The sequence below is a fragment of the Anas acuta genome, chromosome 2, assembly GCF_963932015.1.
Source record: "Anas acuta chromosome 2, bAnaAcu1.1, whole genome shotgun sequence".
NCBI lineage: Eukaryota > Metazoa > Chordata > Aves > Anseriformes > Anatidae > Anas > Anas acuta.
This window is the reverse complement of record NC_088980.1, coordinates 22,216,600-22,232,782: the sequence shown is the minus strand read 5'-3', so window position 1 is coordinate 22,232,782 and position 16,183 is coordinate 22,216,600. Positions and strand designations below refer to the sequence as shown.

The window sequence follows — 16,183 nt, the reverse complement described above, 5'->3', positions numbered from 1 at the left end:
TTTCTCTATTTAACAACCTGTTTCTTAGCACTGCAGGCAGCAGTTCAGGCCCGTTTTTCCACTCATCAGCATGCTCTTTTTAACAACCGAGGTTGTTTGAGTCGTGTTTGGTGAAATTTACAAAGAATACAAACTGCAAAACTTTTCTATGAAGGTGATGAGCAATATCACTGAAAAAAAATCAGCATCTGCACCTGTGAAAGCAACCCTTACTGGAAAATCTCATGTTCTATATGCATAGCTTTTTCTTTGCTGCACTGAAACTCTAGCCATTTTTTAACCTGGGCATCCAGTCATGGATGCTCTCTCCCAGGAGCATTCTCTCGGTCTGCAGCCAACCAAACTAACTCCTTTGATCCTACCTCAGCCTCTACTTCTCTGTTACCTTGCCCCTGATTTCACGTTTTTCACCTTGTTAGTGTGACATTCCTCTCTTGTCCAGATCATTGCCCTGTGATCATTACTAACTACAGAAAATATGATCACAGAATCAATCAGAATCATAGAACGGCTTAGGTTCTGTTCTTGTTAAATAGTCTACTCCTCTTATATCAGCCAGACCTCATGGTCTGATTGTGGGAGTGAAGCCAGGGTACCTCCTGCTCTCCCTCTACAGTGCTGGGAATGGCTGAGGTTCAGAGCTATAATTTGAGAAGGGGTGATGCAGGAAATCTGAGCTCCCAGACAAAAAGCATTTTGGCAATCATTTGTTTTAAGAGAACATCCTGCTGATCTCTTCCAGGATGCCAAGATAGCAGTCTAGTTCCAAGATCTTACAGAACAGTCTGAGATTCTGATTCCCTAATTGCATTTTTTTACTTTCCTAAACCAAGCTGTACGTGAAAATAGAGACAACAGAAATAATCATCTTCATTCATATCCTGTGCTTGTTTAGTTTCAGTATCCCTTGTGTCAGTGGACAGACGTGCTTCAGATAGAAATGTAAGAATACTACAGTAGTAGCTGGCTGCACTCTTGTCACAGTCATAGCTCACTCCTTATTCATCCTTTCTCCAAGGGTCTCACTCTGCTCTCTATTAGCATATGCCTTAATTTGTTTCATCATTCTAATGATAAAAACAGCAGATTCTGCTTTGGTATTGAGAATTAAGTGCCTAGGTGGTTGCACAAGCAGACCCACACACATAAAGAGACATTTTGTATTAGTAATGTCCATGGACATGATTTGAATACCCAAATAAAAGGTTGGGTCCAACTGCTGTTACTACAGTGTGGAATTCTACAGTGTGCTACATTTGCACCAACATGGTAAGTTTAAAGAAGTCTACATGGGCAATAATGCCCTACACAGCCTGTTACATCTTTAGCTGATCAGGCTTGCATGGCTGATACTCCCTGGGAATTCTCAGGTGTTCCTGTTGGGTTAAGGCCCTTGGGATTATAAAATGTTGAAAGATTCCACTAGACAGAATTATTATATGTAGAAAGATTCAATACAAAAACAGTTACCATTCTGAATTGAAATAGTGGAATACTTACCCTCTGACCTGTACTTGAGCCACAGCACTGATGTTGATATGGAGGTTAACTAAATTGCTGGTTGGATTGATCTTATTAGAACTGGAAAAGATTGAAGATTGGTACAAAGGTTATAAAAAGTGTTTTGTTTTTTTTTTAAAAAAAAAAAAAAAAGCAAAACTCTAGACTGTTATAGATGCAGCACTGAACACCCACAAGTCTCCAGCTGGGAAGTGGTGCTGTTGGACATACGACAACGTGGGTTTTGTTATTGCCACTCTTCAGTCTTGTAGGAGATTTGTATTTAAGTCTGAGCTCATCACATGTTTTATAGTATAATCAACTCAAACTTCCTTTAAAGAATCCTGCGGATATGGGTGGATAGGATGATACAGATTTATTTGGCTCAGAATATAATTTAAATTTCCTTGTTCAACTTGGCTATCTGTATGGATAGGGATATCTTAATAGAATATGAGGTTGATTCATGTAGTGAAGGAAGGCAATGTTAATGAACAAGATAGGCTTTGTTACAATAAAATCTGCCTTTACGATTCTCCAAACTTGTGACTTCTGCATGACAGTCTTTAAAGCAAAAATATATAAACAGATAACTAACTAAATAAATGCTTTCTTTCCCTTTCTTATTCTCTCCCCTCCTCTATCCAGAGAGTGTTTACACTCTTAATCCCACTTAGCACTGAAAACACATCTCTATATTTAAAGTGTGCTCTCACTCCTTTTCTTTTCCTATTGGAAATTCTTAGTAGCAAAAGTAGTTTCTCTCACTTCAAGTGGCCATTCATGTGACTGTAGTCCATTCACATAAAGAACAATTTCCAGGTTTAAATTCATGAAGACAGTAAAAAAAAATATTTAGAGATTTAGAGTATATTTAATTATGGGATTAATGACACTAAGTTAGGAGGTTTTACTCAAGCAAGCATGGAAGCACTTCCTTACTTCATGGAGTCTAAGTGTCTATTGCTGTCACAGTTTACTGTTATCACATCTGGGTAGCATCAGTCAAATGGAAACATTCAGAGGAGGCCAGAATTCCCAGTGACTGACTCCTGAGGAGGAAAGGGCAATAGTGCTTTGATCCAGGCTTTCTGGTTACAGATTGCTAAAATTAGGAGCAGCTCTAATTTGTTTGTAAACTAATGCAGATTCCCCTCAAACATCATGTGAACTTTTGAAGTAATCCTCCATAGCCATTGCTCTGAGCTGCAGTCAGCGTTTAAAACTTGCTTTTAAGTAAAAAATGACTATACAATTAATTTGTTAGTATCAGTTGTTCTCCATCTTCTTATGGTTCTACTTTCCATGGAGTTACAATACAGATTTTGATCACATATATTATTTGGCATTTAAATCCTGTTTGTGCGTTATGCTATTTTGTAGGTAACAATAGTTTTTAAAAAAGTGCCAGGACATCTCCATTGCTTAGGGTTATATAATGCCTAGCAAAATCCACACCAGAAAATGAATCAGATTTCAAAACACTACTCAGCCTCTTGCCTATTTCTTATACGCGATGAAGTTCAGTCTTGCAAGCCAAAAAAATTATTTTCCACTTGATGTTTTGGAGCAAATTAAAGGTGTCTTTAAGAATAACTCAGATAAGGACACAGATTCAGACATGTTCTCTGCCTCCCTTTCTTTCCATTTTAGGTCATTTCCTTTTTCTCTTTTTCTGAGTTAAAATTTTCTGTTTCCCTTTTTTTTTTTTTTTTTTTAATTTGTTTTACCTATTCACTAAGAACAAAGAAATACATGAATGGTATTGCTGCTTGGGAAGCAATGTAGAGGAGTGTGTTAACTATAGGATACTTTCCTTATGCAAGAAGCTTGACTTTTATGTATTTATTTAAGTAGCTGGGTGCTGTTCAGCGTTTTGACACCAACTTGTGGAAACTGTCCTGCCTTCCTGGTAGTCCAACAGACTTCTTCCCCCTACATTTCAGTCAGTAGAAATGGAGGAATTATGAGGTGCTGCTGCCTCTTGAAGTTCAGACTTTGTCCTCATCACCTTTTCTACCGAACTGACCTGCCCTCAGCTCTTTCTAGCTGGAAAGATCTAGCAACCCACCAAGCTCCAAGCCTCCCTGGTTTCACAGCATAAAAAGGGTAACGATGAGAGCCTTTGATAAGTATTTCATATATACAACTGTGTTACTTGCATTAATGCCCCGATGGTGAACAGTGGTGTGAACAGGGGACCTACAAGCTAGAAGTTATGTATTTTCTCTCCCTCTGGAGGTGCCCATGCCTCCAGCTTGTCAGCCACCCTCCCAGCCCTTTGGCTTCTGCAGCCTTCTGTTGCTGTGCCCTTCCCAGATTTCTGCATGTCCTTTCCTTCCAGGGTTACATTCTGGAAGCATGACTTAAACATTTTAAATGTCGCAGTTATTTACCATAGTGAGCGTGATCAAGGCCCTCATTAAAGGCCAGACATTAGCAATTAAGTCTCTGTGTGTGGGGCAGGGAGGGCCCCATCAGGAACTCCAGCATGCATTTGATGAGGACAGACGTAGCAGAAGCTCAGCCACCTACTGAAAAATTCCCAAGTTTGTGCTTGCTGTTATCCAAACCCAGCCTGTCCTGTCCTTTTTTGTCCCTGTGCATTGCTCAGCATAAAACAGAAGATTCTCTAGAAGTAATATTTCATCCCCACAAATGAGGAACTTAAAAAAAATAAAATACAGATTCACCTGAATAAAACTGAAACAGCTTCCTCTCTTTATGACAGTAACTGTAACTACATCTTCTATAAAATATGAAGCATTTTGACTTTCAAAAAACATTTTCATATATATTAAACAACAATTATCTGGTAATTTCAGTAAAAAAAAATCAAGAGTAAGTCTACAAATACAGATATAAAACAACTGAAAATATTTTTAAATTCATCTCTTAAAAAAAAAAGGAAAACTGTTGATCATATTTTAACTGCTCACCTATTTTCTATATTGCTGTAAAGGAGTGGCATATCTTTTATGTTTCAAGAGCATTTTATACTTTAAAATACAGAACTTTGTTGGAAAATGATCACCGTTCATTAATCCTGAAGTGGAGAATCATGTGCAAATTTGGCAAATCTATGGAAGAACCTTGGAACGCTCACCAAAATTAGTTAACCTGTATTGTAACAAAATAAAAACCTTAGAATAACTCTAAGACTGATATAGTTAAAAGCTAACATGGCCCCAGCTCTACAAATCCTCCTGAAGAAAGCTACCAAAGGAGAAATAACTACTGAAGTTGAAGAGCTAAACTTCTTAAACTCCAGGTATTGACAGGAATTCAGAATTTAAATAACCGTGCTCTTGGTAAAATATCTAACCTTTTTATTTGCAGCTCAAAACTGATGCTGAAATCTGAATTTTCAAAATGCTGAACAGAAAAGCGGATGCCTGTAGAGAACTGGAAAAGAAACAAAAGAACAGGTTACTAATTTCCATTTGCTTTTTGAAACACTCATGGAATAAAGCAGAACAAGCTCATTCAGAAGACAGAATGGAATTGGAAGGCTAGTTAAAGAAAGAATATAAAACAGCATATGGTGGGGTCTCTGTAACCCTCTTGCTGGACTTAGTTACATCACTGGTTATGCAAGTGGCTAGGGAGGAGGGGGAGATGCCATCTGTCCTCCACATTAAATTAATAAAATCGTCCCACAATGTTTAAATTAATCCTTTTAATTGCCTCATTTCAACTGCATATGTTTTTAATCTGGCAATTTCTGAAATCTGAATTTTGCATTGAGGCTGACAGGAAAGCATACAGCCTGTATACTCTGCATATAAGTACCACTTCTCCCCTCCTTCTCACCTCCTGCACTGTCTGATAGTAACATTTCCTGCCAGATAACTTGCATACACGCTTTCCTTTTTAAAAAGGATTGTTACATATAACCATATTCTCCATGTGGAGAAAAATAAAGACTTGTCTCTTCAGTATGCTTTCCTTGGCATACTTGGGGCAGCATTGCCAGCAACAGAACACAACAGAACAACGTAGTTTTCTGTCTGGGACACGGATTCAGTATCACTGACAAAGAAGGATTTTCTTCTGTGGGTGTCATTTCATATGTTTAAGAAATCTATTTTTTCCAAGCATTATTTTGTTATAAGTCCTCACTCAATTTTCCCTCTTTTCTCACTTGTGGTGGTAGATCACTGAATATTAATCCATCTGCAGAGCAAGACTTAGCTAATGTGTTTCAATTACTTCTTTCAATTGTCCTATGCTAGAAGCAATAATGTTACCATGAAAAAATGGCACATTCAAATCTTTGAATTCTTTTCATTTTAATATCATAGATAGAGCTAATCTCTCTTTTTGGAAGTAAAATCTTTAAGATGAAAGGAAAATACTCATTAAATTAACCAGAAGCTGAACAGTTGGCTTGGAATAGAGATGTAAACTATTTTTATGACCATTTTGGGGATGATTTTAACCTTATTGATTCAACTTTAGAAACATATCATGATCTTTTTAATCTCTGAGACAAAAAAAAAAAGTCTGCATAAATTTGTTTCCATTTCTAGCAGAAAAAAAAGTTTTGATGAACCAAAGACATAATTTTCCTCAGATCTAACAGAGCAGGCATGAACTGCAGTTTTGATGATCTATCATCTCCCTGATGTCCCAGGTTTAATCCCTCATTTAATACTGAAGCATACCTCTAGTGTATGAATCTAATGAGCTGCAGATGTTGCCTCTGTGTGGTAATACAACTTTGTTAATGTCAAGTAGCCCTTGACACTGCTACTAATAAGATCCTCACATGCCCTTGCTGAAAATTCAGAGGCCAAAGGAGTTGAATTTGCTTTAGCTTGTACACTAGTAGTCACAGGATCTCCTTATTTTTGTAAGAGATTCGTTTAATCCAAATACCTTATTTAAATTTTCCAAGTGGAGTTACTTTCATCTGAAGTGCATCATTTGCCATGTTAGAATCATCATGCTTCTTTGTTGAAACACATGACATTTCTGCTACTACTGATAATCTTTAATTTGTTATGTTCGGCAGCACCCAGGAGTATGTTAGGAGATAGATGGCTACTGTTTTTTGACATGTCTTACAGAGCATAAGAAAGATAAAGCCTTTGTGCTCTTGAAGAATTAGTTTGCTACACACCAAGACATAGGCAAGATTGTCCAAGCCTCCCAGCCTTCTGGCCTTATTGCCATTCATTTATATTTCCTTCCAAATTCTTCAACATATTCTATTTCTAATAAGATCTACATTTCACTTGCTAAGGCCATTGAAGAAGCATTAGTAAGCTTGTCAGTATGATCCATTTCATAAACTAAGTACTTTGAGCATCTTTCCTCTCTGCCTGTGAGATGGTATCACAGACATCTAGTTTGAATTCTGGGCCATATGGTTGTGGGATTTTCTTTCTCATTTTTTTATCTTCTTTTTTTAACCATGCAGATACTATTGAAAAGGATACATACTTTCTGTGGGCAGTAAATATTTTAAGGTCATGGAATTTAAAGAAGTCAGAGAGATAGTCATTCTGATGACAATGTTGAAAATGTAAAGTGTTCTGCAGCCCACAGCAGTAATATCCCATGGGGTACATCACAAAATCCTGACATAATTCTCATCCTCAGAAAGTTGATCTTAATGTGTTGGAGAATCCCCAGGTTTCAGGGTGCTGAAAAGTCATTACAGTGACTCAATAGTTAAGAGCTTAAAGAATGTTAGACTTTGACCTAACCCTCTCTTCCCACTCCCTCACAACTTCCACAGAGTCCCTTTCTGACTGCGTGTTTTGAGAATAACTGATCTCCTGCCAGAGCAGAATTGTTTTGCAAAACTGGAAATGGATCAGAGAAGCCTCTCATGATTTATGCAACTTGTACAAAGGGTTGGTATTTCGCTGTTGGAAGTACGTTTGCCATCATAAATATGTTTGGACTGAAAAAGCTCAAGTCCTTTCACCTTTACGAAGCTTCCAGGAGAGCTGGTTTCAAAGATACAGCTAGGCTTTAAGCTTTCGCTAACTATAATCCAACACTTTTGCCATCTGGCTTTGTGATGCTCTATCTTTGTATGCCTTAATTTTCAAGTGTGAGATTCTTTTTGTTTCAAAACAGAATATTCTTAAACATGTTATGAACCCTGCTGTTTTATTCTGCTACTTCCAAGTCTCCCTTTATGAAGTATTTTGCTTAGGAATATTTGGTAACAATGCATTTACAGCAGCCCAAGTGCTGACTCTGAAGCAAAACAGGATTAGCTGTGCTGACAGAATCCATGAGGAGACAGGTAAGAGTAGCACTGCTTCAGTGGCCATCAAATAACATTCCTGAGGTCTTCAGACTGCCAGTAGTTTGGGTCAAGGATGATGTGGAAACAGAGCTTTGGATTCACGGGGGAGAGTAGAGGGGCTATAGCTTAATATCTCCACATTCAGACCTTTCCATTGCTTATACTTAAGACAAAATGCAAAGCAACACAGACTTGCTCCTAGATTGATATAAAATGGTAGTGCTTCGTCTCCCTTTCCTCTTCAAAACCCATGCTTACCCGCACAATCATCCACGAGATTCTTGTCCACTTTTGTCTATCTTAATAATTTGCTTCTGCCATAGGACTAACTAAGAAACAACTCAGTAGATAAATTTGCTGTTTTTCTGGTAAGTGATGTTATCTGCCTTGAGTTTGGATTTTTCTAGTGCTTTGGTCCATCAGTGCCTCCCATCATCATGTTAGGAAAACTCCATTCCTCAGTATTCTTTTCAATTACTATTATTTTTTAGGAGTTTCATTAAATAGAATAAAACAAAAAATGCAAAACCTTTTAGCCCTGTTTTCTATATTCACTGACTCTAATATCTATGCAGTCAGTGTTCCTAGTGCAATGCCTTTCCCAGAAAATACTTTTAAAGTTCCCCTCTTCAGACTTCTAGTTTGCATCAGTTTTACAGAGCAGAACCCTCACCAAGCACATTCCTGCTCCCAGTGGGTCCACCATCTGGAGTTCGTTTCTCTGTGGTTTCTAGCTCCTTGTAATCCTAAGGAGTCTGCCTGGGACTGCTGGTAACCATGACTGTGCGAGACACCTGGTCTCACACTTGCCTTCAAAAGCTCTATGACTGATCTGAAGCCAACCTTACATATCCAAACAAGCTTATTGGAGTCCAAATCTTCTAACATGTGATCCATTTGATTCTTTTATCAAGGCTGAGTCAGGAACTATTTCAAAACCATTTGAAAGATCTTGAAAAAGAGTTTGAGTTAAACACCCATAGGATTACACCCCTTGAGCTTATGAGCAGTGCTAGAATTCCTCTGCAGGGACATCCACGGCAGAACATTCCTAGGTTCAACACTTCTGGGGCTGCCCTGAACTGTTTGTCAGGACATAGGAACAAGTGATAACCATGGAATGGGTAGCTCTTTTTTTGTCTCCAAATATGTTCAATCCAAATGACACTCATAACGTGAAGGAAAACTTTACTCCAACATCATTTTCATGGATGTAAGTCATGACATAAACTGATAAGAGAACGCTCATACACTCAAGATTAGACTCAGAATAAAGAATCTGTTATTTACTACACACATCTTAAATAGAATGAATACTAAGGCAGAAATAAACATTACACATTATGGATTGGGATTCTCTTCTCATCATACTAGTGCAACTTCTGGGACTTAAACTGAGGGACACTAACTTTCTTTAGAGTATGTGAAATAAAACGTGTTATCTAATATCATCAATTTTTTAGAACAACAGATTGTTAGTTTTTCAGAAGCACAGTACTGTCTCTTATTGCACCAACATTTTCCTGTCTGAGTAAATAATTTGGTTTAGGTGCTGCTTATTTGGACACATTCTGCTAATTGAATAGTTTTCCATTAGCTCCTCTTTAAAATTCAATTAGATAAAAATCAGTAAATGCATCTGGTTTTCCCTTACATTTGCGCCAGCCACCATGGGGTTCCCAAGATCACAAACCACCATTCTAGTTTCATTTTCCATCTTGTAATCACAGCTCAGTACACGCAGGGCCTGTAACAAAAGGACATCAATATGGAGGTCAGAGATCACAGTGAAACGTATCCAGTCGGGAATGCGATGCCTTTTTGTTCGTGACATTTCTTTTGATTTCAGACACCTGCTCAGTGCACTAGGAAAACATTTAATTGGTTATTGTCAGACAATGGGTGAAAACTGATGCCAGGGAAAAACAAACAGGGACCTTTCCTAGTACCTGAAGGGCCACAATGCAATCACTCTAGCTCCAGTTTTAACATACTGCTTTGCAGTAAATCGTCCTTACGGCCATAATGACTCAACAGAGAAAACAAGCATAAAAAGGTAAAAGGGGTGAAAGAAACAGGTTTCACACTAATTGCAATATTTTTATTATCCATCACTAGAAGTTTCTGGAATTTGTGGCATTGGCCACAAATGGACCAAGCCTAGAATTTTATTTTCCAAGCTATGGTTTATGTTGTTACAACTTCACGTTGTTATTTCTGTAACTACATTACTTGTAATTAATAATTTAGCAACAAAGAAGATGGATTTCTACTTAAATAATTTCCCTCTAAATTTCTTAATGTAAAACGTGTTTCTTCTTTGTTCTTTCAACCCTTTATAATCTTTATTGCTAGTAGTTTCACCTGTATAGAAAACAGACTGTGCAGAAAGAGGAACAACCATAGGATAGCAGAAGATAGGAGATATAGGAGATATAGAGTAGGACAAAGCAACAATTTTTTTTTTTCTGTTTACCTCTCTGGCGTATTGGAGAAAATAGTCACAATTATGTGCAGAAGTAAACTAGCTTTGTAAAAGCAGAATGCAGCTAGAGCTGTTGCCATAAGGCTCTCCCACTACCTTTCCTCTCATCTGTAATTTTCACAGATGAACCAATACATGCAAGGTCATGCTCTTTATATAAAAAGACCTGGGAAATCTCCAGACCACTGGCTACCAATTCATTCCTAATCTGTAAAAGCCAGTGTGGACATGTTGATCTTATCACTTCCTGAGACGGAAAGAAATGATAGGGCATGTCCTAAATGTAGCCCATGTGAAGCATGCCTTCAGTATGCACCTCATTCATGTTGACACTTTTATGGTTTGTGAGGAGGAAAGAAAGTTTTTTACACATTGTGTCCACTGAGCTACTCGCCATCCCAAGCCTCTCTACAGCAGGGAGCAAAGGATTTTTACCTTCTTCCCAGCTGCTTAATTAGAGGTGGGCTGCAACACCTGGGAGAAGCAAGAATGTTAACACAGCTGAAACCAAACTTGTTTGTAAAACTCTTCATTTCAGCTTGATTTGTGGGTATATGGTTTTGTTCTTCATTTTTATTTTTTATTTTTTGAAATTCAGGTCTAAATGTTTGAACATAGATATTCCTCTACATTTCATACCTTGCAGTTTCTTTATTAATACTGTATTAAACACCAGGACAGAATACTTCATCCCTTATCACACACTTTTTGTCCCTTGAAAGCTAAGCAAATAGAAAAGTTTTGCAAGTAGGTTTTCTGCAAGTTGAAGGTGATGCTTTCAGGCCAAAAACAATTAATGGAACTTATATGACCAGAATCACAAAAGCTCATTTGTGGGCATAAAGATGTGACAGGGAGCTGTGATATAATTTCTTCAGGATCGAGATTAATTGCCTTTGTTTTTCCACTGATCACCTTTTTGAAGTGGTTCAATACACCTCAAATTAAAACCAGGCAGGAAGCAAGCAAGAGCAAAGAAACTTATATACCCAGTATTGTCAGTACCATTATCTCACATGTAACTCAGCCAGATGGAAGGTTTTGCCACAAAACCCTACTACCTGCCACTGGTAGCAATTTACGTTTTTATAGCAACACATGGTCTTTTTGGCAATCTTGAGCAGAAGCAAAATCCCAACAATTAACACATGTGCTCCCAGGGTGCATTTTAACTAGGCAATGACTGGATGCTCTAAGTCATCCAGGCAGCCTACAAACTTGAAACTTTCTGGTGGTCTTAGCAATGAATTACAAATTGATGCCAGAATTGTTAAGCACTACAGACTGTGGATTAAAACACCTCCTCTCTTTTCTTGATCAACACCTTTCATCCTTATCTTCTGAGTAGAAATGGATGGATTAGGTACATGGATTAGGTACCAGGTTAATGGATTAGGTACCAGGTGCCAGAATCTAGCTTCTCATCTAACTGATGTATGAGAACCAGTGTTTGTCCTCAAAAGGCTCAATTTATGCCTCATCTAGCCAGCCACCTCCTATTTACTCTTATAATATGAATTTTCAGGTAAGATAAGAAGGTTGCATATCTTTTTCCTATTCATGTATTATGCTATAGTTCAGAAGGAGTATCATGCTATAGTTCAGAAAGGCTTGGGGCTGAAAGCTCTGGATTTATCCATTGAAAAGTAAAACTGGTTGTGATCCACAACAGCCCCACAGTTCCCAGCCTGCACAGAGACAGTCATGCCAAAATACATAATGTTTTTGGTGTGGAACAAATACCTAACAGGGCTTTGTATTTGCTTGATTTACTTCTACTAATTATTCCATGATAATTTGGGCTCCACCCATCACTACTAAGGCAGGATAGAGTTGTGTGTGAAACTCTTTTGCTGGGCAAAAGATTAGTGCACAGTACTCAGGCAATGGATTGGGGTTCAAGTACACAATCATGCTATTGTAGTGCAAGAACTTACCATACAGCAAGTACATACTGCCTCTGGCTCTACTGCTGGCCATGGAAATGTGAGGTAATATAATGTGGTTATACTTTTTTCATTGCAGCTAATTCCAGTAATTCCACACCTACTGCATATGGACAGTTATTACAAGCCAAAAGGTTTCCAGTAACTTGTAAAGCTGTGGTAATTTTCTCATTTACCTGGTATCTGGAGCTTTTAAGTGTTCCCACAATACAACTAATGAATAACACACTTCACTTCATTATAAGTCATTGTTTCATTAACCAGTTTTTTGACTGAAGGAAGTATCAGTACGTGCAAGAATCAAAGAAACTTCAAAATCATATCCTTGACCTCAGACTTTAAGATCAAACACACTAACTTGTCTCTTCACTTGCATGTGTTCATGTACATCTCTGCAAAGAGTTATTCTTCTGATCCAGTTGCCCAGTTTAGGTTCAGTATGCTACAGAATCAGGCTGGAGATGACAAGCTAATGACAAACGAGGAATGCCAAACACTGCATTGTATCGAGCTGAAGAGAAGAGGTAATAGGTGCGGGAATTTTCAGTTATGTATTCAACTGAAATTATTTAATGCTTCAGTTAAATTATTTAACTGAAAGTATTTAACACACTCACGGTGTAATTCAGATAATACAGAATAACCCAAGAAATTATTTCCAAAAAAAAAATCAGGTTTAACGGAAGACATTAAGGGATAAATTTGTCTATTAGATAGACCAAATCCAGAGTAGCCCCATGATAAAGAAGTCTAACATTCAGTAAAAGTATTGTTAATTCAAAATGCTGGCAGCCTAATAGAATGATTTGATTCTAAAGATTTTTCAGTTCCATCAGAAATTATCAAGTGGTTTCTTTGGCTCATTACATTTCATTTGTTTGCCCCTCAGCCTACCTGTTTTGCTGCTTCTGAGATGTCTATCATCTCTGCCTTAATACAATGAAGTCTGCAGTATGGAGAAAAACAACTACATAGGCAACTGAACATATACATTGAACGAAATCCTTGAATGCAGAGCTTTAAGAGCATGACTGCAACTGCCTCTACCACAAGTCCACCTCTCTGCCAAAATCACTGTATTCAATTATCTGCATTTCAGGAGAATTCAAAAATCCTGCATTGGCAGAGTGCTGCACAAAAATGAAAATAAGAAATGAAATCTCAACTCCACTGCACCTCACAACAAAATGTTAATTTTCATCTATGGTCCATGCCTCAAAGTACCTACAGACCAAGAGAACTTCCTTCCATTTACCCCAGTGTTTCCCGCATACCAGTGTGATAAGTGTTTCTGAGCTCTTGTCAAGTGGTTCATACTGCCATAGATCTTAAAACCCCATAGGTTGCATTAAATGAGTCCCTTTCTAATATACTGTCATTTGTACTATGACCCATAAAAATCATTGTAACAATGATTTTTTCAATTTTTCCAATGTGAAACATTTTTTCAATGTTTCCTTGAAACAGATGGGCCTCTGATACCCAGAGTTCTGATCACTCTGGGGAAAATGAAATTGCCTGCTAATTCTTGTTTCAAGTGGTGATCCTACTTAATCTGTACATTTATCTGGGATAAATTAAACAAGAATGTTGAATAAGAAGAATATAAAATAATGTCTGAGTTATTAAAATGAGTGATATATTTTCATTGTAAATTTACTTTTTTAAATTAAGAAAACTATATTTTCTTTTCTGTCATGTCCACAGCAGTTTTAAGTAGCTTGTCAGTACAGTGACATGTTTTAATGGTGGACTTGGCAGTGCTAAGTTAAAGGTTACACCAGATGATCTTAGAAGTCTTCTCCAACCTAAATGTTTCTATGATTCTATGAATACGTACAAGAACCAACCTCCACTAGTAAAAATGGCAGCAAATTTTAGCTTTGTCTTTTTAAAGAAAATTACAATATCAATTTCTCTCCCACATAAAGATTTAGAAATGAATATTTCAGTTAAATGAACCATAACATCACAAAGACCATTCTTTTCAAAAATATACTTTTATGGTTTAAAATCAGTAGAAAGAACAAACTTTCTTTCAGTACCATGTGTAATCTTTGTGTAAGCTGTATCTGCAGTGTAGAAGGAAAGATATTAACAATGATGTAGGCAGTAAGACTAATGTTCTGATACTTCTCAGAAAGAATGTAATGACATCTTTTTTGATAGAGTAAGTATAAAAAGAGAGTAAGAAATAAATTCTGTGCTCTAGTGAACTAACTAAATGTGGGGAAAATGAAGGCAATTCTTCCATAAATCTGAGAGGATTCAGAATTTGACTTGTCAAAATTGTATATTACTTTCCACAAGAACTGAAGAATATGAAAAGCTTTTCTATGTTTCCTAGGTTTAAAAAACAAAGAAAAGTAGCATCTTTTGCCAACCCATTTCTAGCTTATCCTCATTCTTGAAAAACACCAGACTCTCCCAGCTCTTTTTCCCTTCCTTTCCCCCCTGAGGCTACCCTTCTGGCACCACAAAATTCAAGTTTTCCTAACATAATGAAAAGCCCTGAGTGATTTCTGTCCAGTCCGAGAGATAGATATGTGTGGGCTAATATGTGTGGGCTTTGGAGTAAGTGACTCCCCTGACATCCTTGGTAATGGCCAGAAGAACAGCCAAAGATTCCCAAAGAGCAGCAAAGGAAAAAGACAACCAGGTGTACATGTTAAAGAGAACTTAAGTTCTCTTTATGCCTTGTAGACTATAGCATGAGAAAAGGGAGTATACAAAGAGAGTAAAAGAAATGCAGATGACAGTAAGAGGCTGATGTCTTTACTTATTCATGCACAAATATATGCTTTTGAGAAGTGAGGTTTCAGAGAATTTCCATATTACCACCTTCAGTGACATCATTAATTCTTGTCATTTTTTTTCCAAGTGGGTTAAAAGCCCAATAATAAAGGCACTGACAGAAGGAGAGTAAGGAAATACTTTGTAAGTTACTTTCAACTTCCTTAAAAACATTTGCCTTCAGAAAGGAAATTAACTTGCTTTCTCCCACTCTCACCCATGAGGCCCTGCTGCACATTCCAGGCACTGACAGAAAAAAAGAAAGTTCATGTTGCAACAGCCTGGGAGATTTATGTGCAGATGAGGTGATTCAGACTTGCTGTCCAACAGAGAATACAAGAACACTCTGCTTGTTTGCAGGATAGTGTTTCGTCTGTGCTATTAAAAAACAAACAGATCCCAAAAGGAAACACTGTGTATTCAGTACAGCTCAGCGGGACATGAGTCAGCCCTTTTGTGAACATTGCCACATTTCATATTAGAACTGTTTTTATGGCCTATCTGTAAGATAAATTAATTGAATAGAAAGGAGGTCAACTTTGTCAAGTTTATACTGCAGTTAATGTTCAATTATTCAGCATATCAGAGACTGGAATACCCTTAACGATGGTAAAACACTGCTGGGCTGGAAGCATGAGGCAGAAATGTTCAGGTGTCTGAGGTTCAGCAGGGCTTATTGACCCTGACTGCGATGTGGTAACACCGTGGGATCCAGGGCTGGAAGCACTCAGGTGATTCTGGTACTTGTAGGGTTGACTGGTTCAAAATCTCTGAACTATATAAATAGCTCTCGCACTAGAAGAAATGTGACAGTATTTGTGTGGCACTGTATCTAAGTTAATGACGAGGAACTGGACCTGAGCTGGCTCTGAACAGGATGGACCTGCCTTTCCCATCTGCATGTGACATGGCTGATCTTCAGCCTGGACCGTGAGCACAAAGATAGCTGAGAGTTGATGGGATCTCCTCTCCTAGGAGGCAGCTGTCCACTTGCTGAGTTCAGCTGGCACTGCCCATGTAGGTTAATGGGCATGTCCTAAGCACCTCAAGGGAGGGCACAAGGAGGACAGAGCCAGGATCAGGCCGGTAGTGTGGCCGAGCGGTCTAAGGCGCTGGATTAAGGCTCCAGTCTCTTCGGGGGCGTGGGTTCGAATCCCACCGCTGCCAGCAGCTCTTTTATAGAACCAGTCA

The 16,183-nt window shown here is 38.0% G+C and overlaps 1 protein-coding gene and 1 non-coding gene across 2 annotated transcripts in view; one reads left to right on the top strand and one right to left on the bottom strand.

The window, feature by feature from the left end:
* Positions 1–16,183, bottom strand: part of ITGA8 (integrin subunit alpha 8) — a 107,416-nt gene that overhangs the window by 38,336 nt on the left and 52,897 nt on the right. The window contains exons 21-23 of the mRNA XM_068673854.1: positions 9,423–9,515; positions 4,826–4,905; positions 1,501–1,581 (exon numbers count right to left, since the gene is read on the bottom strand). Coding sequence (XP_068529955.1) covers positions 1,501–1,581; positions 4,826–4,905; positions 9,423–9,515 — 254 coding nt within the window. The remainder of the gene's footprint in view (positions 1–1,500; positions 1,582–4,825; positions 4,906–9,422; positions 9,516–16,183) is intronic.
* Positions 16,078–16,159, top strand: TRNAL-AAG (transfer RNA leucine (anticodon AAG)). The gene has a single exon. It is a non-coding gene; the product is annotated as a tRNA-Leu (tRNA).